Here is a 26,156-nt window from a genome sequence, read left to right on the forward strand (position 1 = left end):
AAAAAAAAAAAAAAAAGCCAGATGGTTCGCAAGCTACGTTTTATGCGGGTGCTAATTCCATATAACTCCACCAACACAGCAAACCCTAAGCACATGACTGGCAAAACAATAGACATAGCTCATATGACGAGCACAGCTCAGTCTGTTAAATTGAATGTTAATACTTTCCCACTCGAATTACCTCTTCTTAGCCTCCCCAGCCCATATCCGCGTCTCCTTGGCACTATCATGAGCCACGCGGAACACTAGATCAAGCGATTAGAAACAAGCCAGAAGGTTATAAAATGTAGAGTTGTTTTTCACGTACACTGCCTCTCCGTTTCATCTAAACCCCGCAGAAACTCAACGCCATCGCCAAGAGCACCCTTTGGATTGTGGGCATGGTCAGCAATTTCTGAAGCGCGCTTCTTGAATGTCTATAGGAGCTATTAGTCAATGCTTTTTCTTCCCTCAATTTTCTGTTCCGATGCGCAAAAAGGGTAAGCCAACATTAATAAGAACATCAACCATCTCCTCTTCCTCAAAAAGCTCCAAAACCCGCTCGCTCAGACTATAAAAATGCGGCGCTAATGCCCGCAGATCGACGGTCCGAGGGTCGGCTTTTAAGGCATTCATAACCCGTTCTGATAATGCGGAAGGGATATCTATTGTAACTAGGCGAGAAGTGCCCAGCCGAGCTCTTTGTTGAATTAGATCCCGTCTAATTGGGGATTTGGGGTTCATGTTCGGATCTCACCCGATAGAGAGCATTTCACCCAGCCATAGTGGGAGGTCGATGCGAGTACCAGCTTTGATCTGACATTGTCAATTTACAGTCATCCTCGTTCATTGTAAGCCAAATTATAAGCTTACATTGTCGCCTGGATTGCCCTCTAGAATGCCAAGCCCTGGCACCTCGAGTTCAAATGTGCAAGGCAATTTCTATCACCGTGAAATATTAGAAACACGTCCGACTGGTACATGTGTGGACTTTGGTGGCATACCTGAGCATCTGTTAAGATAGAGTCAATATCATAATATGGCATTTTGAAGTAGTCAGGCTGTGTAACCGGCTACTGCCCTCTAAGTTTAGTATGAATCTCTCCAGACACCTAACGTCTTGAAGTCGCCTTTTGCTTTGAGGCGCGTCCCGCATTTCGCGATGTCACGTGTACCGTTATCGTTTTTCCAAAGGGTAATATAAGAACCCTAACTTAGAGTTCGTGCCCTGTGGCTTGACATACACTGTAGTAATGGTTAGCCTAGTCTTGCAATCCATTGATACTTTTAGTGTTTCTACTTTGTTATAGAGAAAGACTAAGAATGTCAGCCTTCGTTGACCGCGGTGACGTCACCATGCTATTAAGCCTGGTGCTTTAGTTATATAGATATATACCGCGGGTCTATCTAACATACAGAGGCTCGCTCATACCTGACCTTGCTCATATGGTCGAAATAGTACGTATAACATGTTCCTGTCACTTTCTGTATACCGTGACGCAAATGCCCTGAGCCTAGAAAGAAAGTACATCCAATGTACTCTGTATTTCTTAATACAACCCGCCCTTTTCTAGAACGGTTAAATGTAAGTTTATCATACTGAAATACATATTTATTACTAGTGAAGCTCTTGCAGGCACAAGGCTCTTTTCTGCTTCTGGCGCTCAATAGGACTAGGTCTCTGCACTCTCTTAATAATTGACGGATACCAGCAACCAAAGATATCCTATGGGCTACTTTGTACTGTATCGCTCCTTAGACATCCTTTTTTATGCCGCCCAGGCCTCAAACCCTGGATCATATGTCCTGACTATTTAGTGTATGTGTGTGTGTTGCATGCTCAATGGTTGTTAACTATCATTATTGCAGTTTATACCTTTGTATATACCTGAGTGATCTTTTGATTTTTCTGTGCATTCTCCTAATAGCGGCGATGATGCTACTATTCTACGGGTGTTCATACTTTGATGTAATTATACATATCCAATCAATCTGGATCATCCTAATAGCAATATGGCCACTGATACGATATCGACTGCAACGGGGCTCAGGGCAAAACAGACACAATTAAGAGATAGCATGACGGAATCTATTTCCTATTGCTGCAGGTATGGCCGACTAAGGATGGATAATTTGTACGTCTTCCGCAAGAAGTGTCATCAGTGACGCCCCGCTTGTTAGTCCAATACAGGACACAAAATTTTGTAGAAGAACAATTTTAGTGCTACTGCATTACCGTCCTCGAATAGAGAATGTGCGTTGTGGTCCCAATTTCCCAATGCAAAAAGTAAGTATACCTCTTGTAAGCACCTTAATGCCACTAGTAATTAGATAGTCTGGACATGGATGTACTTGTAAGTGGAAAACAAGAGACCCTTGCATAATGTGTGATAAAACTTCAGTAGATACCAGTAAGGGCTCTCATCCTCCTTGTAAGTAATAAGTAGTACTATTTTAGACTAACGTATACCTCTCCCGTATTTTCTCTACACCATACTCCGTATTTTTTGTTGTTGTTAAAGTATTTTGAAAGAGGGAACGATTGAAAAGGGTCCAGTGGAGTCAAGCAAATACACAAGTTCAAGTAGGAAAGGGTCTAGAACATGGAATTTCCAGAATTCACTAGCGCCAAGCCGCTACTTCCGAGTGGATTTACTGCATCCAGGAACATTCCCAGAGATCCAGATGCAGTCTGCCATCAGTATCCTTCGATATCCTACTCTCGACTTGAGTGTATCTTATATATGAAGTGTTTCAATCTGTTATATGCTTAGTTTTTACTATACAAAATTGGTGAGACACTTCATTGAGTTAAACATTTCCACTACTAATTGTCCTGCAGGACCGAGGCGCAGTACGATAGCGTAGTGCGGAGGATAAGACAAGTAATGAGAAGTAATTAATAGTCGTGCTAGTATATTTCTGCACTCTCAAATTAGGAGCTGATTATTGACTCAGATTCATGGTCGATCTGAAGTTAAATAAATGCTACATCTGGTATTTACTGCCTGATGTATCAGATTTTACAAATATTCATCATCTGCAAGCAGGCAGTCCCTGCAAAGGTGACAAGCTTAGTGCGTGTGAATGTGATTAACTGCCAATATAGGGTTAGGGTTGTAAATTAGTACTACGATTCGAGATTAATTTCCTTTTTGCATTTCAAAGTGCAGGAGATGTAAAGATATTTGTTGTCACTGTGCTTAATAGGGTTGGATGCACTTAAACATGGTGGCGGATAATTTAGTCTGTTTTCCCCTCATGTTCCAAATTTAGCTCACCTAAAAAAGAAAAAAGAAAAACAAAAATAAAATGTGCGAAAGGAACCAACGGTGGAAATTTGACAAGAATGGACAATACTATTACTATTTACTAACTATCCTTTAAGGGTCGTATAAGGGGGACCTCCAGTTGGTGGATACATTCCAATGACCATACACAAAAATAGGTACATACATACTAACAGTGATACACACACACACACAACCAATTCCGTTCACCATCCAGCAGTAGGTATTGGTACTGTACTATGTATGAGATGACAACTCTCCTGCCCTGTTTTTGCACGTCTTTAGAGTAGTTAATCTGAATCCGTCATCCTAATCCTACTTTTCCATGTTTTTTTTTTTCTTTTCTTTTTCTTTTTCTTTTTCTTTTTCTCTTTCTTTTCTTTTTTGTCTTCTCGCACCTGCTTATCTTCCCTCTTTTTATTTCTCATCTTGTGTCCCAAAAAGCTCCCTTTCCCTTCCTTTTTATCCCTAACGTCTGATTTCATTGCGATACCCTTGGTCTTGGAAGGCCTCTCCCGCCTTATCTCTCCCTCGGAAGACCTCCTAAGTCCCTTCCCCTCTTTTGATTTTGATTTTTTGGTGGATCACACGACAAAGTGCTTTTCACTTGATGGCCCTTGATTGCGCCCTGCCATCCTCAACCACATCTCATAATGGCGTACAACGCCGTTTCTCAAGCCGACCACGAGGTGGCTTCCAACGCGACCGATTCTGATGTCTCCCGAAGCCCGTCGCCACACAAACCGACCTTTCAACAACTTCCTTTGGATGCCGATCATATTGGTGGAGGCACTTATCTGCAGCCGGCCAAAACTGCCGAGGATTCCAGCATGGGTCGGTTAGGTTCGTTGATCCGGTCCATGACCTCCACAAGCTATGACATGGTTGAGGAAGATGACTACGACATCGCCGATCCTCCGACAAACCGGAGGTCTAATAGTCTCCGTCGCGTTGCGCCGCTAGACACTAGAGCTGCCCACGCCGGCTCCCCTGAACCTCCCCTGCGATCCCCGATCACTGATACCCCCGTTCCTCTCAGCCATCCTACCCCGGACCTTCAATCGCTGCAAGGTGCCTATTTGAATAATGTAGAGAGACTGGAAAGGAGTGCCGAACAACTCAGCTCGAGCTCGGCGGATATTGGCAGCGAAATTCGCAAGATGGATCGTGAACAGAAGAGACGCTCGGTCAGCTCAGTCTCCAATTCCGTGCGTGAAAGCAACCCCATGAAGGGAACGGTGCCATCCAGCCAAGGGTCAATTATGTCCGCATCTCGATTGGCCCAAGTTTCCGAACATATGCCCGAAGAAAGATTCGCCCAATCGATGATACACGCTTCTAACGACTCTACCCTCCCTCCGCAACCACCTGTTCCAATAGAGCCCGACTTTGCCTACTATGGTCAGTACAATCACACCCCGGATGAAATTGAACGACCATCTTCGGCTGCGTCAGGAGACACCTTCCAACAGGCCAGAGTTCTGTTCACCGACTTTGATGGCGTGCATTATGTTCCCCACGACAAAGGCCAAGACCTTGGGCGACAAGTATCTTTGACAAGGCCGCCCTTGGCGAGCAGACCGGAGTCGTACAAGGAGCCGCAGACGGGGGAGAATATGGTTTATTATCCCGCTCCGGTGCCTATGATGCTTAATTTACCACCGCGGCTATCACAGAAGCCTAACCCTGAACGAGAAAAACGTCGGACGCAGTTGCTTGGCTCAGTCACTGCCGAAAACCGAAAATCGGCTCCTTGGCTGTCTAGTCAGGCTCTAGGCGATGCAAATGATCTCAAGCGTGAGAGGCCGCCAGCGGATCTACCTCCGCAGCTTCGTGCTAGTGTTTTCTTTGAACAACCCGCCACACCACTTGACGTAGAGGTAAAACAGGCTTCCGCCGTTGCGACACTTGACAGCATTCTCGATGCCTCAACAAATGCGCCGGTTACTGCTTTCACGGACCACCCGTATGCTGGCCCTGTCGGTTCAGAAGTGTATGCCAAACACAAGGCGTCATCTAAAGACTTGGCGGCGCAGAAGAAGAAACACATGTCAAGGAGTACCCTCAGAGTCGACCATCCCTCCTCTGACTCGGATGCTAGAGCAAGTTCATTCGCGTCACATCACGTGTACCACCAAACAGAAGCCGATGCAGCAGACATACATGAGGGTACCTCATTACGTGAAGGCGCTCATGACGGAGATGATGTTGAGCATGATCCCCTTAAGGATAATGGGGAAGAAAACAACGAACAAGAAGTTCCATTTACAGGGCCTCCTTCTACCTTGTTAGCGGAGCTTGAAATGAGAAAACACGAGCTGCGGCAACGACAGCGGACTGCCGTTAACTCTGTAGGACTGCATTCAACGCTCCTTCAGCTTGATGCTGTTGCTCAGAAGCAGAGTGAACATAGGAGGCATCGGCCTGTTACTCTTGCCTGGGAAGATCCCGATGTCAACAAGCCAGGCGATGATGGCGATGATGATGATGTGCCCCTTGGAATGCTTTTCCCCGAGAAGGCTACTGCTACTGATGATAACAGGCCCTTGGGTCTTATGGAGAGACGCGAATTAGAAGAAAGCGAGCCCTTGAGCAGGCGCCGCGCGAGACTGCGGGGTGAACCTCCACCACCTCCATCACGCAGCCCTGACAACCGTCCAACTACCATGTACGTGCAGAACGCACAGGAGCCCGCCGGGGGTGATAGTGGCGACGAAGTGGAGACCCTGGCCGAGCGCTTGAAGCGCTTGAAGGGTAAGGACCGCCGTAAATCTGCAACGGGAAGTGAGTTTGCCGACGAGATTCTTGCGGAGGTTGACCACATGAATGGTAGCGACAAGGAGAAAGGAGACGAGGGGGCGCCAGAAGAGGAAACCTTGGCTCAACGCCGAGCACGTCTGCAGAAAGAAGCGGAGTCACGAAATTCAACTCTGAAGGTGCCTAGGTACCGAAGGAGCATGGCGGACCTACTTCATGCTCGACGACCGGCCGCTGGAGGAAGACCGGCTTCCAGGGAGGCCGCATTACACCGTACTTCGACCTACCAACCTCCCTACGATAGTCGAATGCCTCTCCAATTTTCGGCGCACCCAGGACAGCCGGTACCACCGAGATATGCCCAGTACCAAGGACCCGCAAGGACCGATTCATTTGGGCACGGAGCAGTCCACCCAAATACATTTTACAGTGATGCTATACTGGGAATGAATCATCTGAGCTATGTTGCACCACATAAGGCCGTACGACCAGGCGCCGAGACGGGCCAGCGTGAGATGATTGATCGATGGAGGCAGAGTATAGTATAGGGCCGTCCTTTTATTTCTCATTTCCTTATTTACTATTACCACATCTTTAATTTTCTCTGCGTTGGTTGAAGAATGGATAGGTTTCTTGAGCGCATATTGTTATTCATGATGATTGGAAGCATGGGTCATTGCGGTGTCCTGTAGATTAGCGAACGCATTGCATTGCAAGTATGTATAATATCTCATTGTTTTACTCTTCAGTAATCAAGATGAATGATTTGGTGTGATGTTGTTGTTGTTGTCTCTGAGCTCTGTTATCCTTGACATCTTTTACACTGGGGATCCTTATCATAACCCGAAGGATGCCAAGCTTTTAGTGCCTGCCAATTCAGGCCTGTTTGGAACGAGACCATTTCCGGTCCCCCTGAGATTCCTTTCTTTTTTTTTTTTGTTTTTGTGCCTTTGCCTTTAGTATCAGCTGAATTCCATGGGGAGTGCCGAGTACCATTGAGACATTCTTTCAGTGAAGAAAAGCGGTTAGGGCCAATATTGTCCGCATTCGGAAGGACAGAGATATTGTTCCCGTCCCTGACGTACCTTTTTCTTTTCAATTTACCCCCTTTGCCTTTAAAAAGCAACTGACATTGATTAACAATTTGTCGACGCGGATCTACATTACATACTTACGCATACTCTTATCTTAGTTATACTTAAACCACTTACTATTTTTAAAATCCCATCTTTTCCCCGAGACAAAACCCAAGTACTTAGTGGTGAACATTGCATCGCACCGCCCGAGTCCGTGTGAGACAGTCCAATTTAATTTGCCCCACGCGCCTGGTGGTAATCTTCTCCGCAGAGCGTGGTGCGTGCGAAAGAATTGCAAGCGTTATGGAAGAATTTTGTGGTTTCTAAACGGAGCGCGCGCTCTTCTAGAAGCACTGTGGGTGCTTATGAGCCTTGGATCGCAACTCTCATCATGCCGCCTTCTACTGTCTTCTCATACTGGCGCCGCGATCATCGCCGCTCAAGTGCTTCCCCCGTCTCTTCGGCGAGGGTTAACGGCGCCAGCAACGTTCCACAGCTCCCAGTTATCCCTAATTCAACGGCACTGCCGACTACGTTTAGTTCGGAAGGACCAGGTACTCAGGTGTCGAGCGATTATCAAGCCGAAGTTGATTTGAGCAAAGCTAATATCGCCGTATCTACTGCTGCGATCAATGCTCCGTCGTCTTCTTCCGCCACCCTTGCGGTACCCTCCGCCTCCTCCGATAAAGATGTTCGCCCCCATTCAAGCCCCGAAGAACGAGAATTAGATCTATCCCTAACTCCACAATCGAATTACTCGCAGCCATCTGGTTCGCGCCTAGACCATGTTGAAGGCGACTCATCTAAGCCGAATTCGCCCTTCCGGCTCTCATTCGGAAAAGGACGGTTGAACTCCCATTCACAGTCCTCCGACAGTCATCTGAAGCGTTCATCCACCCCCGATATGGCGCAACCAGGCCATTCCCGCTTTAAGGCACCCCCTGATGAATCTGTCACCGAAAGGACAATTGCGCCGCGAAGGGACCACAGATATGAGAGTACAATTAGCCGCCGGCATGGAGATCGGGATGTCTCTGCAGAGCCTGTCCACCACAAATCGGGGAAGGCGATGCTTCATCTCTTGAACCCCATGTCTCTCTTGGCTAGAAGGCGTTCTTCCCAGGTAACGGGCCGGGCGGAGGATGCGAACATCAGGGCCCGTAACGTAATCCCTGCCATACCGGATGACTATGACCCTAGAATCCGTGGGAACATTGTTCATGATTTCTCCGCTCCTCGGCCTCGTCGGAACCTGTCCGCAGCGCCTGTTTTACTACATGGCGTGACTAACCGACATAGTTCGCACGAACCGTCTCAAACGGCAAACGGTACACAGAGTTGCTCTAACGATCTGACAGTCCCTGTAAATGACCAGAGAAAGAGACATAGCGAATACTCTCCTGTCTTCAGAGAGCATTTTGAGGAAGACCAGAGAGCACTCCAGGTTGAGAATAAGGCTTATCTACAGTCGTCCCTGTTAACTAACCCATCCCATCATGAAAGTGATGCAAAATCTGTTCCTGTTTTTGCCCGGAACCTACCATCGAGCCTTCCAGACCCTGATAGAGAAGCCCATGTTACCGGTAACAGTGCGTCTACTAAAGGCCACGAAATTGAACCGGCAGACGACGGCGCGCCCCTGGATGCAGACACTGTCGAGATAGTACCGCATCAACCATTGGGCCTACCAAAACATCTCAAGAGTAACGCGTCTCGTTTCAGCTTTGATATGAATGGAGTGGAATCTTCAACGCAGGAGAAGCTCTTGGAAGAGAAACATAAAGAGAAGGAAGCTGCACGAAGGGCTAAAGCCCGACTTGAAGGAGAATTTAGCGATGCAGATGACGATTTCGATAATGATCTTATAGACGACATGGATGATCTTGAAGAGAAGATTCCAGGCGTCAACGTTGATGCAGATGAGGAATATGACTTCGACGATTTTTCCGGGCCGGGGGACATCTTGAACAATTCGTGGCTTGCCCCTGGCTTGTCTCCGGTAATTGCTAGTCCAAGTAGTCCCACTGGCCCGAGCATGGCCCCTTTCTCGAACGCCCAAGGTGACCAAACTTTGGCTCCTGAGCCAGAGATAAGCCGGAGCTCTTCTATGTATGAACCTGGAGCTGTGCATTCGAGCAACGAAACACCCTCCAACCATGAAGTGGAAGCCTTCCCGCAGCCGCAGACTGCGTCTTCTTCGATGGCCCCACAAATGACAGCTAACACTCATCTGAATACATCACCACCACTCGTTGACGAGGAAGACGATGACTTGTATTTTGATGATGGAGAGTTTGGCGATCTCACCGCTGACATCGAAGGCGAAAAGTTTGATGAATCAATATTTGACGACGAAACAAGTCATCTGTATGACCGAAAGCCGGCAGCCCAAAGAACCGCTTCTGTTCGGCAGGAGGAACCAAATCCTGGCATTGGAGACGTTCCAAATGAATGTGATGGACTACGCGGATACGACGGCGGCATTAAGCATGTCCCAAGTATGGCGAGTGACTATCGAGAAGTGGCCCCTAGGAGGTACGGCCTTGAGGAGGAAGATATACCCGACGTAGGGCCAGCGAAGTCGTATGGAGGTGTGTTGTCAGAACACAACCTCGAGGCACTGCACAATGCTCTGGCTAAAGCAGCCAATGATTCAACCACTAATGACAGATTTGGACGCAGCATCAGTGTTAGTGAGCAGTCTCTGGGCCATGAAAGTATCACGCAGACCGTGGATTCTCATTCGGGGTTAGTGTCAGATGACAGTCGCTTGAGCCAGCTGGCCGACGTAGTAGGTGTCGAGTCCGTATTTGATGATTTCGATTACGACGACAATGGCGCTGCCCTTTATGATGACCCTATCATTGCCGCTGCTAATGCGGAGGCTTTGGAGAATGATGACGAAGGGTTCTACGGCCAGGAATTCGGATTCTATGCACAGGCATATGGAAATTGTACCTCGGAGCTCACCAATGGCGGGTATTTTGGACCGCGCGGCATTGAAGGTATTACCCGCAGCTTTAGCAGCCGTGGTAAATTCAGGGAGCCCAGTTTAACGCCCATCACCGAACGAAGCGAGTGGAGTACGCGCAATTCGGTCATCTCATTAGCTGCTCACGGAGCGGCGCACTCGAATCCACTGTCGAGCCCTGGTTTGGCCCAACTGGTGGACATGGGAAGTATCGAGGACGAAATGACACTCGGCGCGTTATTGAGGCTCCGGCGTGGTGCTTGGGGTGGGAGCAATGGAAGCCTCCGCAGCAGTAGCGGAAGTCCACCTCCACATCCGCACCCTTCCTCGAACCGTGGAAGCTTCACTGGTCTTTCTGACGTGAGCCCAACAGTCTACAATGCTCCTCCGGATGCCTTCGGTGGCACAAGCGCGACTGATTCTCCAATTGACAGGTGGGGACCACCACATAGCCTCTCCCAGCAACAAAACAGTATTGAAGGTGAATGAACCCCGCGGACTATGCACGCTTGGGACCCTTCCAGAGCCCCGGGATCACAGTTACAACCAATAGACATGCCGTTGCGGCGGTATATATAGCTTTTTTTTTTCCCCAGTTCGAATTACTTACATAATGCCTCTATCTCACTTATGGTTGACCGATTCTACTTTAATGTTTTGAGATGTGACTCGGAAAGCGAAGATCTGTACTATTTTAATGATAAGATGATTGATTGCCTCATGTGTGTCTATTTACTGCGTCTGATGCTTCTGGCAGTGAGTTTGTCGGACTGATCCGCTTGAAGTTATTTCAATATAATGAATGATTTTGGTTACAGGACGGTTCAGTTGGTTCACGGATTGTTTCTATCACCTAATGACGTATGCCTGATTGGCCAGCCGACGTGGTCATCCGCAAAAACCCGTACCGGGAAATGGTCATAGCCGGCCGGCCAGGTGTGGCGGTACGTCGCTGGTCGCAGACGGTAACTTCGGCCCGCTTGGCTGTGTGTGGTTGAGTCAGCAACGTGGCTTCTGCAGAGAGGAAAGCAGCCAGCCACAGCCACAGCCCGTCATAGCCGTAGATCTCGGCAAACCCTCTCTCACTCCTAGGATCCTGCTTCCTTGTTCTCTCCTGTCTACCGACACGAGGTTCTTTTGCAACCTAGCTCTCCTCTCCCCCAAATCATCTTTTCTATCCAGAGTGCGTGCGCTCTCTGATGAGTCCGGTTTCTGTGCAGGTGCTACGGCAATTCTAGTCGACACCTGTTTTCTGTGATACGTCGTGCGTCTGCCCTTCCCTTGGCCCGTCTGAAATTCTCGGCAGCTCTGGCAACAACAGTCGACGAGAAAAAAAAATATGCTAACGGACGGACTAGACCTCTTATATTTGATTTGCATTCCTATATCTTTTCAACTCTAGAGCCTTCCTAATAGAAGCGCTTCCAACTCTTCTCTTGTCGTGATCCCTTGTTCTTGTTAACGCTGTAAAAAAAATCCCGCAATGCTTCGTACCACAGCCCTCAAGGCCACCGGCAGCGGTATGCTGCGCGGTGCTGCCTCCTCAGCCTCTAGGAGGTCTATTTCTCTTGCTTCTACTGCCAGACATGCCTCTTCCAACCAGAGCTCAAAATTTGGCTTGACCACGAGACGACCTCTCGCCGTTGTTGATCGTTTGTCCAACGGCAGGAGAGCATACGCCGTCTCCGCGGAGGACACGAATAAGGGCGTGGTAAGCTACATAATGTTTTCGGATTCATATACTGTGAAGTGAAATAGTTCCGACTGACCTGCTTGGCGCGAATCGCGTGTGATCTCCACAGGATCCCAATGATTCCTTCCTCTCAGGCAACACTGCAAACTATATCGACGAGATGTACCTGGCGTGGAAGAACGACCCGTCAAGCGTCCACATCTCGTGGCAGACCTACTTCAAAAACATGGAGGACGGCAACATGCCTGTCTCACAGGCCTTCCAACCACCCCCGACAATCGTCCCTACCCCGACCGGTGGTGTTCCCCAAACTATGCCTGGCGCTGGTCTGTCTATGGCTGCCGGCACCGACGTCACCAATCACTTGAAGGTTCAGCTACTCGTTCGCGCCTACCAGGCTCGCGGTCACCACAAGGCTAAGATCGACCCTCTGGGCATCCGTGGTGAGGCTGAGGCCTTTGGCTACAACAAGCCCAAGGAACTCGAGCTTGATCATTATGGATTCACCGAGCGCGATCTGGATGAGGAGTTTACCCTTGGCCCCGGCATTCTGCCGCGGTTCGCTACCGAGAGCCGTAAGAAGATGACCTTGCGCGAAATCATCGCCACCTGTGAGAGTATTTACTGTGGCTCTTACGGTGTGGAGTACATCCATATCCCTGATCGCAAGCCTTGCGACTGGATCCGTGACCGCTTTGAGATCCCCGAGCCTTACAAGTACTCTGTTGATGACAAGCGCCGCATTCTCGACCGTCTTATTTGGAGTCACAGCTTTGAATCCTTCCTTGCCACCAAATTCCCCAACGACAAGCGTTTCGGTCTCGAGGGCTGTGAATCGCTCGTCCCTGGTATGAAGGCCTTGATTGACCGTAGCGTTGACTACGGTATCAAGGACATCGTCATCGGTATGCCCCACCGTGGCCGTCTCAATGTCCTGTCCAACGTTGTCCGTAAGCCGAACGAGTCCATCTTCAGTGAGTTCTCTGGCTCCGCTGAGCCCTCCGATGAAGGCTCTGGCGATGTCAAGTACCACTTGGGTATGAACTTCGAACGCCCTACTCCCTCCGGTAAGCGCGTCCAATTGTCTCTGGTTGCCAACCCCTCCCACTTGGAAGCCGAAGACCCCGTCGTTCTCGGAAAGACCCGCTCTATCCAGCACTACAACAAGGATGAGAAGAATTTCGACTCTGCTATGGGTGTGTTGCTGCACGGTGATGCGGCGTTTGCTGGCCAGGGTGTCGTGTACGAGACCATGGGCTTCCACTCCCTGCCTGCTTACTCCACTGGCGGTACCATTCACATCATCGTGAACAATCAGATTGGTTTCACTACCGATCCTCGTTATTCCCGTTCCACCCCCTACTGCTCGGATATCGCTAAGTCGATTGATGCCCCTGTTTTCCACGTCAACGGTGATGACGTTGAGGCCGTGAACTATGTCTGCCAGGTCGCCGCAGACTGGCGTGCGGAGTTCAAGAGCGATGTCGTCATTGACATTGTCTGCTACCGTAAGCAGGGTCACAACGAGACCGACCAGCCGTCTTTCACTCAGCCCTTGATGTACAAGCGTATTGCCGCTCAGAAGAATCAGCTTGACAAGTATGTCGAGAAGTTGATCACCGAGGGTACCTTCACTAAGGAGGACATCGATGAGCACAAGAAATGGGTCTGGGGAATGCTTAACGACAGCTTTGACCGTAGCAAGGACTACCAGCCTACTGGCAAGGAATGGCTGACCTCCGCATGGAACGGATTCAAAACCCCTAAGGAGTTGGCCACCGAGGTTCTGCCTCACCTCCCCACCGGTGTTGAGGGTCCTCTTCTGAAGCACGTTGCTGACAAGGTTAGCGGTGCTCCCGAAGGCTTTACTCTGCACCGTAACCTCAAGCGTATTTTGTCCAACCGCAAGAAGGCCGTGGATGAGGGCAAGAACATCGACTGGGCCACTGCCGAGGCTCTTGCTTTCGGCTCCCTCGTTTCGGAAGGCTACCATGTCCGTGTCTCCGGTCAGGATGTTGAGCGTGGTACTTTCTCCCAGCGCCATGCCGTTCTGCATGACCAGGAGAACGAGAACACCTATACCCCTCTGCAGCACATTTCTGAGGATCAGGGCAGCTTCGTTATCTCTAACTCCTCTCTGAGCGAATTCGGAGCCCTTGGCTTCGAATACGGTTACTCCTTAACCTCCCCTAACGCCCTCGTTATGTGGGAAGCGCAGTTTGGTGACTTTGCCAACAACGCTCAGTGCATTATTGACCAGTTCATTGCCTCCGGAGAATCCAAGTGGTTGCAACGCTCCGGTCTTGTTGTCTCCCTGCCCCACGGTTACGATGGCCAGGGCCCAGAGCACTCCTCCGGCAGAATGGAGCGCTGGTTGCAGCTCTGTAACGAGGAACCTCGTATCTTCCCCTCTCAGGACAAGCTTGACCGCCAGCACCAAGACTGCAACATGCAGATTGCGTACATGACTGAGCCTGCTAACCTGTTCCACATCCTGCGTCGCCAGATCCACCGCCAGTTCCGCAAGCGTATGTAACTTCCCTCTATTCTACATGAAGTATACTAATTTTCATTCTCAGCTCTTGTGATTTTCTTCTCGAAGGCACTCCTCCGTCATCCGATTGCCCGCTCTGATATTGAGGCCTTTTCGGGCGACTCTCACTTCCAGTGTATCATCCCTGACCCCGCTCATGGCTCTGCCATTGATGAGCCTGAGAAGATTGAGCGTGTCATCCTGTGCTCTGGACAAGTTTACGCTTCCTTGCTGAAGCACCGTGAGGCTAATGGCATCCGCAACACTGCTATCACTCGTATCGAGCAGCTCCACCCCTTCCCTTGGGCACAGCTCAAGGAGAACCTCGACAGCTACCCCAACGCCCGTAACATTGTCTGGGCTCAGGAAGAGCCTCTGAATGCGGGTGCCTGGAGCTACACCCAGCCTCGCATTGAGACTCTGCTGAACGAGACCGAGCACCACAACCGTCGTCACGTTCTCTACGCTGGTCGTTCGCCCAGTGCATCCGTGGCCACTGGTCTCAAGAGTGTCCACCTCAAGGAAGAACAGGAATTCCTCGAGGAGGCCTTCTCCGTTCACCAGGAGCGGTTGAAGGGTGAGTAAGCTTGTGGATAATTTAGAGCAAGGGATATATTAGCCTGTACTAGGTGCCTTGTCTTCAGAGAATTGAGGCAGCGAACACTCGCTTTAGTCTCCTTTGTACGATTTCCTTTGTTGACAACATCCTAATCTACAGACGTATTTGTGTTGGAACGTTAGATTTCTGATTTCTGACACATGTTACATGGTCCAGCCTGTTTATACCTAGCAAGTGTCTTTTGTGTGTGCATGTAAATTAAAGATTTGATATACAATTTACTTTTTTTTTTCTTTTCTACAAGTGTTGGTTCGTAATACTAGTTACTACTGGTGGTAAACGTATGTGTACGAGAGGTCTGAGTTAGGGTTGTTGTGATGACGTCAGAGCATAGGCTATGGTTAATCAGCAGTGCTTGTGAGCCTTAGGTTATCCACAGGCACCAATCACCTGACGCTGACCCAAAAGGGAAAGCGATTCTGCCGTTCTCCGCACTTGGAGGACTTCGTCGTCTCGTCCCTCGCCTGTCCATGCCCCAGCGATCGCGTCACTGGCGGGTCGTCATCGGTGATTGCCTATTCCCTGATTGATTGGGGTCTTTGGTGCTGTGTCCCTTACACGCTACCACAATGTCTTCCGCCGTCTCATCGTCGGCAGTCAACCCCCGGCAGTCGGTGCGCCAGACACGGACTAATCCATCAAGAACTTCTAAGACCCTTGGACGATCTTCCTTTGCATATGGGCATGGCTCATTGACTGACACGCCTCCTACTCCGCCTGTTGCCCATGGCTTCTACCCCGCTCTCACACATTTCACCGACGCCATCACCGCCCTCCCCCGAGAGTTTCGCCGTCACAATTCCCTGCTGAAAGAGGTCGATGCTAAAGCGTGGGCTCTTGAGGATAACCTCCAGCAGCTACTGAAGGCCTCATCAGAGTTACAAGCAGCCCCCCCTTTGACGCAAGCACCTGACAATGCTGGTGTGCCGCAAGAAGATCTGGCTACGGTAAGCCCATGCAAGAGTTTTCGCGGGCAGTAGATACACGCAGAAACTGTATACTAAGATGCGTGCCTAATGTACAGGGTGCTCCGCAAGCGGTTGAACCTCAGGAGAGCTCGAACCGGCGTTATCTGCTTGGTCGAGTACGGCAGACCCTCCAAGACCTTATGATGACTGCAGACGAGAAGAACCACGTTATTTCCAATGCGAACGATGAGCTAGATCGTCAGCTTCTTCGCCTCGATACCATTTTCCCCTTCATCGCTGGCGAGATCAGCGACGAGGCACGCTTGGGTAGCCTCACACACTGGGCATATTCAAACAGGAACGCTGTTAAGACCACCACCAACGAGCGGCCTCGCCGGGAAGTTGCATCTAATAAAGATTTAGCCCACGCTCTTCACGAAGCAGAAGTTGCTTCGAGGAGTGAAGTGAGACGTGAAGCTGTTCTGGCACGTAAGCAGCGTCGGACGCATGCCGATTCTGATTTTGACGACGCGCGCGCCAGCGGCCGTAAGGGACAATCAGGCAAAGCACGAGGCGCTGCTGCGAATGATGCCTCTGCAGTCGGTCATGGTCAAGCTGGTCCATCGGGACAGACGAAGCGACGCAAAGTCGAGCGGCCGCCAGCCGTGGATACTGGGGCTGCGATGGAACGGTCTGCAAGTGGTGCTGGGGCTTCTGGTCGTGCTGGGTCAAAGGATGCCGCAGATGCTACCAAGAAAAGGTCTCGGGCACCTAATGCGAATGCAGCCGGTGCACGAAAGAGGTATGCCCCTTATTTCGTTGTTTTGGGGCTTTCCTGAGCTTCCGATGGGCTGACTAGATCACTTAGAAACAACACTGCTGCGTCTGCCGCAAATTCTCCTGTTCTGGCACCATCCCCTCTGGTTGGGGCGGCCACCGTTCCGAGGAGCGCAGCAAGCCCTGGGCCTAATGCGGCGACCCGACCGCAGTCTTCTCGCACTCAACAGAATTCCACCCAAACGGCAAATGGACGCCAAAGACCATCATCTTCGGCGTCGAACCGTGTGGCTAATAATAGTATGTTCGCCGGACATCTAGGTCAATGTCCTTTGATTTTGACACATTCAATCCCATCATACTAACATGTACGATGCAGATAAAACCACGGAAGCCAGAACAACACCCAAGGATACACCGAAGATGGAGACAGTCGCCATGGTGAACCAGGACACGCGTCGGGAAATGGAAAACGAGACTACAGAAGCGGCTGCGATTAAGGTATCAGCACCCGTCAGTACGAAACGTGAAGACGCGGATGGAAAGCCCACCGAATCAATTGAGCCTGGTGAAACCCCAGCTCCTCCGGCGCCAAACCCACCAGCACCGAAGGGTAGATCGTCCAAGACGTCGACTCCGGTTCTGGCTGCATTCTCAGAGCCCGCGCCGCGGGCCCGACCAACACGGAGTACGGACAATGCACCGGCTAAACGATCGCACAAGAAGAATGGCAGTGTGCCAGTCGTGCAGCCGAGGGCGGTTTCAGAAGAGGAAGAGTCCTATCATGAGGGTGACGACGAAGACGAAGAGGGAGAACCGCGATATTGTTACTGTAACGAAATCAGTTTTGGTGAGATGGTGGCATGCGACAACGACGCCTGTCCTCGCGAATGGTTTCACTTGTCTTGTGTGGGCTTGACGAAACCACCAGGGAAAAATGGTAAGTGGCTTGCACTTATCTTGCCTCTCTACAAGGAGCTGGGCTAACCGATGCAGTCAAATGGTATTGTAACGAGTGCAAGGATAACATGCGACGAAGTCGGAGTGGCCGGTAACCCTAAAAGCATTGCAGCACATCATGTTTCTCGGAGTTCGGAAGGCGTTTGAGTACATAAATGGGATATATAGAATGGAATTGAAGAAAACCTTGATAGTTTCAACATCAACAACCAACGCCCATTAAGAACCAAACCACCTCAAAAAAAAGCACTCATGATTCATCTCTCAAATCCTCCTCCCTTGTCTCAACCCAATCCCCGATCCCTGACCCGCAGAAGAAGAAGAACCACTCGCCTCGGCCGCAGCAGCAGCCGCCTCACCCTCCAACCTCCTCCTCAAATCCTCATACCTTTCCTCGCCACCCGAAGGTCCAACTACCACCCTCCTCGTCCTCTCCTTCTCCCCCACAACCCAAGCCGGTACTCTCCACCGCGCACTCACACCCGGCAACATCTCCATCCGCCACGCCAACCCCACAAACCACCCGACAACCGCCGGCAACACCATGCCAGGAAACTGCGACAGCGCCAACTGGGCCGCGACTAGATATGTCGTCGACTTATCCGAGAAAAGCAACGTCAGGGACTTCCCCGTCGGCTGTGCCGTTGCGTCGTCATCAGCGGGCGTGGAACTAGACGTCGAGATCCGGTAACGGAATGTATGCGGGATGGAGAGGTGGTATTGCGCCAGTAAGGCGAAGATGGTAGCCGTTGGACCGGAGGGCAGGTAATTAAATTTTGTGAGTGAGAGCGGACGGATGAGGATTGTTAAAAGGAGGGGTGGGAGGAAGGTTGTGTAAGGGAATGTTGTTAGGAGGAAGGTCTATTATGATTCATTCATAATTAGCTTCATCTTTACTTTATTGTTGTTTCAATTCCCCGAAATTCTTCTTCCAACTGTTCATTCCGATTTGAATGTGCGTGAGGGAAAAAAAAAGAAAGCAAGGTAGGGATAAGAAATAAACATACAGCCAACTTCCTCGCTCCCCATGCGCGCTCAACAACCCGTAAATGATAGACCAGCATGGCGGCGAACAAGGCCTCCGTGGAATTGGTGAAACCCGCGACTTGCCATAGCAGAGCGCGCCAGAATTGGCCGTAGGGCCAGAAATGCGGGGAGACGTGGATCGGAGCGAAGTGTTTGATGTCAAGGATGGAGAGGGCGATGGATGAGGCGAGAGTGTAGATGAGGAGGGTTTTTGTTAGGGGAGTGTTTGTTAGTCCGGAGGTGTGCATTTTCTCTCTCTGTGTCTTGTTTCTTTTGTTTTTCTTTGTTTCTTGGGGATAGGTTGGGTCGGTTTTTGGGTTTGGTGGGTGAAGGTTTGACGAATGTTCGAGTGGGGGGCGGGTTCTGGAGGTTTTGTGGATTGGGTTTCGTGATGGGCGTTACTGGGGTGTTTTTTGCATTGAGGTTTGTGGAACCCCCTCTTGAATAGTGGGAGGGGAGTTGTCGTGGTGTAGAATTGGGGTGATTGGAGATAAAAGAGGAGTTGGAGAGGAAGGTGTGATGCGTGAACACGTTGCGTTGAAGCTCGAGGCCGGGCCGAGGCTGCGGGTTCTGTGGGGTTTGTCGGCATGCCGATTGGAACTCTAATTAACGTATAAATGCATGTGTGTACTCCGCATGATGCGCAGATTTAATTCTCCCGCTTACACTAAGAATTTCTGCTGCAATGACTAAATCAATTTGATCGCTAACGACTTGATATGTGGCTTGAATTACTTCAAAGATACTGGTTATTCATCTAAGGGTGCTATATTATACATCATTGGGCGGATGCTTCCTTCATCTCTTCTGCCAACGCGGCCTTATACTTCGCCTGCGCTGTTTCTAGTGCTTGAATAGTGGGCCCCATCAATTGGTTGACCGCCTTTTCGCCACCTTGTATGCTCGATAGATTGAGTCGAGGCTTCTTGCCAGTGGCCCCCATGACCTCTCGCGCATGACGCTTCTTCCGATCTACTTCCACCTGTCGCTCTGCCTCTGCATCCTGTGTTACTGCCTTAATTCGCTCCATGGCCCGACTCAACGAGTCGACCAAGGATGATAATTCTCCTGCACGATCAGGGTTACCGGACGAGAACGCCTGCCAAAACTGGTGCAGGAACTCCGTCGTAGTAGCATGCGTCAAGGTTAAGCGGTCGTAGAGGCTGCTCGACAGACCATATGTGCTAGTACTGGAGGACACATCTGTCTGGGCTCGGCGATCTCGAATCGCGGCAATGATCTGAGCCGAAGACTTCTGAAGACTGGCTCTAGTCCCAGGCTGTTGGTTGTTTTCCTTCTCCTCGTCGCCGAGTTCGTCCGGCTCGACAAGCCTGCCTAGTGGTGCGGTACCATCATCAGGTAGATTCTGTTCAATTTCCCTGCGTAGGTCGCTTAGAATTTTTTCCGGATCTTGCTGGGCGAACAGCCGGTTTTGTTCGTCTTCGGTTTCCTTGGTTTGGGCGGAGAAAAACCGGCTTTGGTCTCGAATATTCAGGAGGACGCGGTCCGCCTCCTCATCACCGCGCAGATCGCGTAGTTGTATTTCGTTATATGTATCCTCATCCATACCGACTGGTGCATGCGGATCACCGTCAGCCGGCGCGACATTCGCCATGATCTTCTCACTCAAGCTGTTCAAAGTTCGGATGATGGGCACCTTGTCTGGTGCGGACCATCTCATGTCAAGATCAGGTCGATTTCCCCGGCGCTGACTATTGTTCAGCTCATTTCCCTCCAGGTTAAGAAAATGCGGAACATGCGCCTCTCGTGGAAAATTCCCGTGCTCGTCCGCCTGCAGGTACTTATCCAGAATGGCATCCGTGGCATCAGTCTCCGAGAGCCGCTCTCCGCGCAATTTCTTGAACAATCGACTCTGGAAGAACCGGGACCAAAACTGTGCCTCGCTCAACTTGGGTACGTTCTCATCATACACACGCCTAACGAGAGGGTGCTGGTTGAAAATCAACTGGATCTGCTCTTTGCTGATATTTAACTTGGTCACATTATCTTCCACGCGCGGCTTCAGCGTCGATAGCACGTTGTAAGAACCTCTTGTCTGCGACCGTTCAATGGCATGAGCGCGCAGAAGATGAATACGGGTCGACCAAAACTGCGACATGAATTGGCCCGCAGTCAAGGAATCCGGCTTGGTGTGCAGCGACTCCATGAACATGCGTTGCAGGTTCGGATCCGACTTAAGTAATGACTGTTGTAGCTCCACATCCCCCTTTAGCCATTTGTCGTTATCCCAAGTGCTCTTGGACGAGACGGCACTTGCAAACGCCATGGCCGTTGACATACCTTCGCCCGCGCCAGGGGCAGGAGACGGTGTCGGCGCAGCTTGAGCCGTTTTTGCTGCCTGAATGGCCGTGCTGAGTGCATCTTTGATGGCGTCCGCTTCCGCACGTGCGTTGGCTCCAGCAGTAAAGTTGAAGACGTACTGCTCGGGAGAATTATCTGGTGCGTTTGGGGGAAGGACAAAAATCTTCAACATGACTTTTGGGTTACTTGCTGGAGTCTGTTGTAGATCTATCCACGGCCAGTCAGTAACATGTCCCGCCTCATTTCAATAAAAAAAAAAGAAGAAGTCTTCCGGTGGACAAAACTGCCTCAGATGTCAAACGTTAAGGCAAAGGTAGGGTGAAATAGTACGCACTCGTGATCTGAGAAACAGACAGCGTGATCGTTCCCGTCGCACCACCAGCCGCCGGGATCCAAGAGATCGACTGGCAATCCTGGGACATGGTCAGGGTGCCATCTTTCTTCTTGTATGCCGCCGACCCGCTCGGAGGTGCCATCGTCTTCGAACTCGACAGCGTCCACTGTCCAGGGCGGCGTATCGGGATCCACCCATCGGGAGGAAGAAGTCCCAACGGAGAATCCGAGAGCGGAAGGTCGAAGGCCTTCGAAACAGGGGACCACTTTGGCGTGGGAGAGAGACACAGAGAGATGTACAGAGGCCACACGGAGAAATTGAAGCTCCGCAACAAGTTCAGTTAAACCCTGGAACATGACCACATCGACACGTGACCCAGTGTCCGCCTTCCTCTAACCCTAAGTTGCCCCCCATCGACAACGCATTTACCTACGCTCAACTACAAAGGTTACTTCCACGGATTCAAAAACAGAATACTACTACTTATAACCTGAATGCATTATGAACCGACGCGGTCAGAATACAGTGATATCAGAAACAGCCATCCTTCGCCTTGCCAAACAAGAAAACAAACGAACAAAAGCCAGTCATACCCAAACGCAACCAGAAGAATGGGGATATCGCAAACACCAGAAAATACGCAAAACACAAGACCACACTCAGACAAATCCTAACGCTCAGAAGAACATCGCTCCCGCTATGCAGACAGACAACTCAAGCAAAAGCTAAACATGAGGCATAACATCGAATCCACCGACTTTTGATCGCTCATGCTTCCCTGTACAATTTGCCCGGATATAGCCAAACAAGAAGCGCCCATGATAGGAGAGGAAATAGATGAACAAAGCGCGCCACCAACAAACAAAACTTGTAACATAGTAGGGTATAATCATTCATCCAATGGAAGATTTGGACAGTAATGAACCTAGTTTCCTGTCCTCAACATGTCCTCATTTTTTGAACATGTAGTGGCCGTAGATACCGCCGACCTCCCCAACGGCAACGGGGATCTTTCTTGCTCCCCACCACCTAGCACCCATTTTCCAGGAGCGAGAGCCGTCATCAGGCATCTGAAGGGGCATAGAGGCCGGGTCACGGACGTACCATCCCCGTCGACCGAGCTCACGAACGGTCCAGCCGAGGGAAGTCCGGGAATTCTTGGTTCTCTCGCGTAAAGGAGCGATAAGCTTCTCATGGAACTCGATGACCTGCAGTGGATAGCTTTGCTGTGAAAGCAGCAAGCACGAGCTAGGGTTGAAGACGGTTCCCAGCGACAACTGAGGAGCTTTGGTGAGGTCCAGATAGCAGAGCGTCGGCGGAACCCAATCCTCTTCTTTCACTTCCGCTGATCCATCCACGTCCATGTTCGCCCGCGGCGGTGGCTTAAAGAAAAGGTTAATGTCCTGAGCCGAGAGTTCGGCCGAACCGAGACCGAGTTCTTCCAAATGTTTGGTCAAGGGGATCAGCACTTGCGCGTGGGCCGAGGTGACCTTCGCACCCCCAATGTTAAGGGAGCGAAGCGTGGAGGGTAGCTTTGGAAGGAGCGCATGGACGTCATCTTCTTCCAGAAGTCGATTCCGCGTAGGGTCCGTCATCAGGTTCAAAGAAACCAACGAGTCGCACACAGCCGGATGCGTAGCCAAGAACTCCACTACCCTTGATCCCTGCAGACGAGTACAGCGAGACAGGCTCAGGTGGGTGATTCTCGCCGTTTTCGGGATCGCGAACAGGGCCGCCTCACTAATCTGCGTGTGAGTAACATCCAAGTGAGTCAGATTAACCAAGCGGGGCAGGAGTGTCTCAAAAACCGACGCCGGAAGACTGCTGCACTCGTGCAGCGACACCCTTCTCAGGTTTGGCATCGCCGATGGCAGACCAGGCCCGGTCATCAATGCTTCCTGAAAAACTGCCGAGAAGGACTGGGTCGAACAGCCACAGAAATCGACGGCAAAGAGGTTCGGAAGGCCGAAGAGCAGCTTCTGCACCACCTCCACACTGAGGTCACCTTCCACATGCTCCTGCAACAAACACTCCTTCAGGTTCGGCAACAGGTCCAGACATTTCAGCAGCGTCTTGGAGGTAAGGTTCTGAATTTCGGCGTTCATCTGCTTGGTGCGTCCCAAACCCACCGAGGTGAAATGGGAGAAATCGAGGCGACGAACCAGCGTGCCCAACGCAGGATAATGAGACATGTGGTTGAGCGCCTTCGAAAAGATGACGGAGTGCGGGAAGGTCATGTTTCTGTACAACACCGCGAGGGTAGCTGCGTGCAACGTCCGGGAGGCCAGCAAGCACGAGATCAGGTCCACATTGCGCGGCGTGTAGCCGTTTGGCGGTACGTCCAACGCCAAGCATGATATGATTTGGTCTAACAGCAGTTCATTAGCAGACCGGTATCACCGCAGTAGGAGGGAGTCAGCACTTACCGAGCACTTCGGAGGGAAGGGTCTCAAGACGAGACAAGCCAGCGGCCGGTTTCGGCTGTTCCACCTGCAATGTCTTAGTAGGTGGCGGATTTTTGACAGGCGGCGGAGACGTTTCCCAGGCCCAGCCGCGGGCATGCATATTACCGAGAGCCCGCAAATCGCTGTAGCTCCTACTGAGACTCTTTCCACCTAGTCTAATCTGCTTCCAGCCGAGAAAGCCGCCACAGGGGCAGCAAAAGTCGGGAGTTTGCTGCATCTCAACCGGGTTCGGCTTCGGCTGTTCTTGGGAAGGCTGGTCGATATGCGTATCCACGAAGGACTGAGCAATGCCTATAGGAATACCATAATAACAGATCAGCGACGGTTCTTTACGTCCTAGCGACCGAGTGGAACGCGCGGTGGTGACATACCGTCAACGTCTTCTTTGATCGAACCAACCGACGGACGGCGGCGACTGGTCGATCTGGAACCGTCTGGCGAGGAACACTCGGACGAGTGAGGCGATGAGTCGCGGGATAGATTGGAAGGGGAAGTTTCTCCGGAAAACGCAGAGGGAAGTGCAATGGAGGGAGGCTTGTTGGTGCGGATCGCAGAAGGGACTGCGGCGGAGGACATGGTGGATAGCGGAAGCCTCTATATAACTTTGTAGGGCACAGTCCCGGAGAGATAGATTACAAGGGAAGGGGGGGTGGAAAAGGAAGAAGACCAGGGGGGGTGCACAAAAAAAAAAAATCCGAAGATCAGGTAATGAAAAAAAGAAAAAAAGCTTTTCCTTCCCCGGATTCCACACAGACTTTCCCGGTGGACGATTAAGATTAAGGCAGAGGGGGGTACAAGACAAGACTATAGGAAGTAGAGAGGAAAAAGTGAAGCTGTTAGTCACAGAATGCTATGGATGGAACGACTGCCGCGCCCCCTCGAGAGGCGGGCACACACTATTGATGGGTGCAGAAGGATCCGTTTAGCACAGTGGACGTTAGCTGATCGGCTCACAGAGTAGTGACGATCGTTTTGATTTGTAGAAAGATCTCCTGAGTTGAGCTTCTGGGTCGAAAGTTGAAGGGTGAGAGGATGATGGTGAGATCAGTGGTTGACGAGGAATCAGGAAAGAAACCCGGACGGAGTGAGTGGCAGACACAATAAAAAAAATAAAAAATAAAACAAAAGTAAAAACGATTAAAGATAAAAGACAATTAAAAACGTCAAATTTTCATTAAGTAAGGCGTAACGGGGATTCCAAAGGGAAAAAAAAAATCTTAGTCGTACCAGCGGAGTAAATGGCATTTAATAGGTAAAACCATGAATAATGGAAATATCAAGAAAAAAGAGGAGCCATGGGAAAAATGAAAGAGAGAGAGAGAGAGAGAGAGGCGTGAAGGAGAATGAATGACTGAATGATGAATGCGGCGAATCCGCGGGAAAGGTAAACTAAATTTCCATACAGGTACTATTAAGGTATTGCAATCCAACGATCATGTTTTCTACTGTACTCTTATTATTAAAAATAGATCGAATAAAAGGTAAGTAAGTATAGAAAATCGAAGAGAGGGATTCCTGATGCAGTTCTGGCCCAGGAAAGCCGTTGGTGCCGGAGATCCTTGTCACGGAATTATTTTACTATACCTTTTTTTGTTTTTTTTTATCTGATGAGAAAAAAACAACCAGGTTCCTTAATGATACTATTTCATACGATTTCGATAGGACAACGAGATCGCCAGCTCAGCAGATTGGTTTCCCCTCCTCCTCCTCCATTTTTCTTTTTTTTTTTTTTTCGGACGAGACAACTCAGAAAGATGGATGATCTCTGTCTGGACTATCATAAATTAAGAAGAAATGAGATCAAATACTAAATCAAATAAGCGGTAGATTACTTTTTTCGGGATCGCCGCCCGGAAATTCTATGACATAATGAAAAATCGCCTTCTGACCGGCCCCGTGACCCGGTACGGATGAAGAACCACGACGGATGGATTTTGGGCATGGATTGTATCATAATGCATCGCCATGATCTTGAAAAGGGGGGTGGAGGACACAAGAGATCCAATCAGTATTTATTTTATTGTATTTAATCTTATTTAATTCCCAACATTCCTGAGTTTCCCTCATGAAATGAGGGTTTGTATAATCAGAACCATACGGAGTAGTACCACTGAACTAACTAGTTGCAAAAACCATGAATAGTACCTTTGTGATCTGGTCCCCAGTCGCCAAAAAGCAAAAATACCCCAGAAATGCAGCCACGTTCAATGCGAAGATTTTCCTTACCTAACAGTTACTCCGATGCCTAGGCTGTGATTGGCCGCCCAGGGCTTTGGCGGAGTCCCGTGACCGGTGCGGAGAGAGCTAAGCTGCGAAAGGGCTGCAACTGATACTCGTAATTCTCTCCATGACCCAAGCGTCAAGACTGGTCATCTCGCTAAACCGTGGTCTCCCTACTTATGAACCCCCCAAGGGTGAAGAGTTCCGCTTCCATTGTTGGTCGTCC

The 26,156-nt window shown here is 50.2% G+C and overlaps 8 protein-coding genes across 8 annotated transcripts; 4 read left to right on the forward strand and 4 right to left on the reverse strand.

Moving 5' to 3' along the window:
• Positions 1-37: 37 nt before the first annotated feature.
• psf3 (DNA replication protein PSF3) lies at positions 38-1,061 on the reverse strand. Its single transcript, XM_032056347.1, has 6 exons — positions 984-1,061; positions 853-921; positions 737-795; positions 490-679; positions 308-416; positions 38-245 (listed from the first exon to the last, which is right to left on the reverse strand). The coding sequence occupies exons 1-6, from the start codon at positions 1,023-1,025 to the stop codon at positions 178-180; spliced, it is 537 nt and encodes a 178-aa protein (XP_031907222.1). The 5' UTR covers positions 1,026-1,061; the 3' UTR covers positions 38-177.
• A 2,269-nt stretch (positions 1,062-3,330) lies between these two features.
• Positions 3,331-6,687, forward strand: BDV38DRAFT_31196 (uncharacterized protein). Its single transcript, XM_032063156.1, has one exon. It carries the CDS (start codon positions 3,923-3,925, stop codon positions 6,572-6,574), a length of 2,652 nt encoding a protein of 883 aa, XP_031907223.1. The 5' UTR covers positions 3,331-3,922; the 3' UTR covers positions 6,575-6,687.
• An 806-nt stretch (positions 6,688-7,493) lies between these two features.
• Positions 7,494-10,562, forward strand: BDV38DRAFT_276187 (uncharacterized protein; the record flags this gene model as incomplete). The annotated part of the gene is made up of 2 exons (XM_032058168.1): positions 7,494-8,382; positions 8,461-10,562. 2 exons carry the CDS (start codon positions 7,494-7,496, stop codon positions 10,560-10,562), a joined length of 2,991 nt encoding a protein of 996 aa, XP_031907224.1.
• A 497-nt stretch (positions 10,563-11,059) lies between these two features.
• kgd1 (alpha-ketoglutarate dehydrogenase KGD1) lies at positions 11,060-14,960 on the forward strand. The gene is made up of 3 exons (XM_032063155.1): positions 11,060-11,784; positions 11,876-14,294; positions 14,346-14,960. The coding sequence occupies exons 1-3, from the start codon at positions 11,557-11,559 to the stop codon at positions 14,882-14,884; spliced, it is 3,186 nt and encodes a 1,061-aa protein (XP_031907225.1). The 5' UTR covers positions 11,060-11,556; the 3' UTR covers positions 14,885-14,960.
• A 297-nt stretch (positions 14,961-15,257) lies between these two features.
• Positions 15,258-17,743, forward strand: BDV38DRAFT_31247 (putative PHD finger domain protein (Ing1)). The gene is made up of 5 exons (XM_032063158.1): positions 15,258-15,865; positions 15,943-16,628; positions 16,695-16,903; positions 16,983-17,543; positions 17,600-17,743. Exons 1-5 carry the CDS (start codon positions 15,488-15,490, stop codon positions 17,656-17,658), a joined length of 1,893 nt encoding a protein of 630 aa, XP_031907226.1. The 5' UTR covers positions 15,258-15,487; the 3' UTR covers positions 17,659-17,743.
• On the reverse strand, positions 17,675-19,138 carry dscB. Its single transcript, XM_032063157.1, has 2 exons — positions 18,571-19,138; positions 17,675-18,424 (listed from the first exon to the last, which is right to left on the reverse strand). Exons 1-2 carry the CDS (start codon positions 18,835-18,837, stop codon positions 17,828-17,830), a joined length of 864 nt encoding a protein of 287 aa, XP_031907227.1. The 5' UTR covers positions 18,838-19,138; the 3' UTR covers positions 17,675-17,827.
• A 229-nt stretch (positions 19,139-19,367) lies between these two features.
• BDV38DRAFT_276191 (TFIIH subunit TFB1 family protein) lies at positions 19,368-21,387 on the reverse strand (the record flags this gene model as incomplete). Its single annotated transcript, XM_032058169.1, has 2 exons — positions 19,368-21,118; positions 21,246-21,387. The coding sequence occupies 2 exons, from the start codon at positions 21,385-21,387 to the stop codon at positions 19,368-19,370; spliced, it is 1,893 nt and encodes a 630-aa protein (XP_031907228.1).
• A 697-nt stretch (positions 21,388-22,084) lies between these two features.
• BDV38DRAFT_31258 (Leucine Rich Repeat domain protein) lies at positions 22,085-24,801 on the reverse strand. Its single transcript, XM_032063159.1, has 3 exons — positions 24,082-24,801; positions 23,672-24,001; positions 22,085-23,613 (listed from the first exon to the last, which is right to left on the reverse strand). The coding sequence occupies exons 1-3, from the start codon at positions 24,284-24,286 to the stop codon at positions 22,196-22,198; spliced, it is 1,953 nt and encodes a 650-aa protein (XP_031907229.1). The 5' UTR covers positions 24,287-24,801; the 3' UTR covers positions 22,085-22,195.
• Positions 24,802-26,156: the final 1,355 nt, after the last annotated feature.

The sequence above is a fragment of the Aspergillus pseudotamarii genome (genome assembly GCF_009193445.1).
Source record: "Aspergillus pseudotamarii strain CBS 117625 unplaced genomic scaffold BDV38scaffold_123, whole genome shotgun sequence".
In the NCBI taxonomy this organism is placed as follows: Eukaryota; Fungi; Ascomycota; class Eurotiomycetes; order Eurotiales; family Aspergillaceae; genus Aspergillus; species Aspergillus pseudotamarii.

Excerpts from the sequence above, each read along its gene's own strand:
- psf3 (XM_032056347.1), bottom strand. The coding sequence starts at position 1,025 with ATGCCATATTATGATATTGACTCTATCTTAACAGATGCTCAG. Across the intron at positions 922-983 it reads CTATCTTAACAGATGCTCAG|AAATTGCCTTGCACATTTGA; the intron begins GTATGCCACCAA and ends TCACGGTGATAG. Across the intron at positions 796-852 it reads AGGGCAATCCAGGCGACAAT|ATCAAAGCTGGTACTCGCAT; the intron begins GTAAGCTTATAA and ends TGACAATGTCAG.
- BDV38DRAFT_31196 (XM_032063156.1), top strand. The coding sequence starts at position 3,923 with ATGGCGTACAACGCCGTTTCTCAAGCCGACCACGAGGTGGCTTCCAAC.
- kgd1 (XM_032063155.1), top strand. The coding sequence starts at position 11,557 with ATGCTTCGTACCACAGCCCTCAAGGCCACCGGCAGCGGTATGCTGCGC. Across the intron at positions 11,785-11,875 it reads AGGACACGAATAAGGGCGTG|GATCCCAATGATTCCTTCCT; the intron begins GTAAGCTACATA and ends TGATCTCCACAG. Across the intron at positions 14,295-14,345 it reads CCACCGCCAGTTCCGCAAGC|CTCTTGTGATTTTCTTCTCG; the intron begins GTATGTAACTTC and ends TTTCATTCTCAG.
- BDV38DRAFT_31247 (XM_032063158.1), top strand. The coding sequence starts at position 15,488 with ATGTCTTCCGCCGTCTCATCGTCGGCAGTCAACCCCCGGCAGTCGGTG. Across the intron at positions 15,866-15,942 it reads CGCAAGAAGATCTGGCTACG|GGTGCTCCGCAAGCGGTTGA; the intron begins GTAAGCCCATGC and ends CCTAATGTACAG. Across the intron at positions 17,544-17,599 it reads GAAACCACCAGGGAAAAATG|TCAAATGGTATTGTAACGAG; the intron begins GTAAGTGGCTTG and ends TAACCGATGCAG.
- dscB (XM_032063157.1), bottom strand. The coding sequence starts at position 18,837 with ATGCACACCTCCGGACTAACAAACACTCCCCTAACAAAAACCCTCCTC. Across the intron at positions 18,425-18,570 it reads GGGGAGCGAGGAAGTTGGCT|ACCTTCCTCCTAACAACATT; the intron begins GTATGTTTATTT and ends GAATCATAATAG.
- BDV38DRAFT_31258 (XM_032063159.1), bottom strand. The coding sequence starts at position 24,286 with ATGTCCTCCGCCGCAGTCCCTTCTGCGATCCGCACCAACAAGCCTCCC. Across the intron at positions 24,002-24,081 it reads GATCAAAGAAGACGTTGACG|GCATTGCTCAGTCCTTCGTG; the intron begins GTATGTCACCAC and ends GTATTCCTATAG. Across the intron at positions 23,614-23,671 it reads CCTTCCCTCCGAAGTGCTCG|ACCAAATCATATCATGCTTG; the intron begins GTAAGTGCTGAC and ends AACTGCTGTTAG.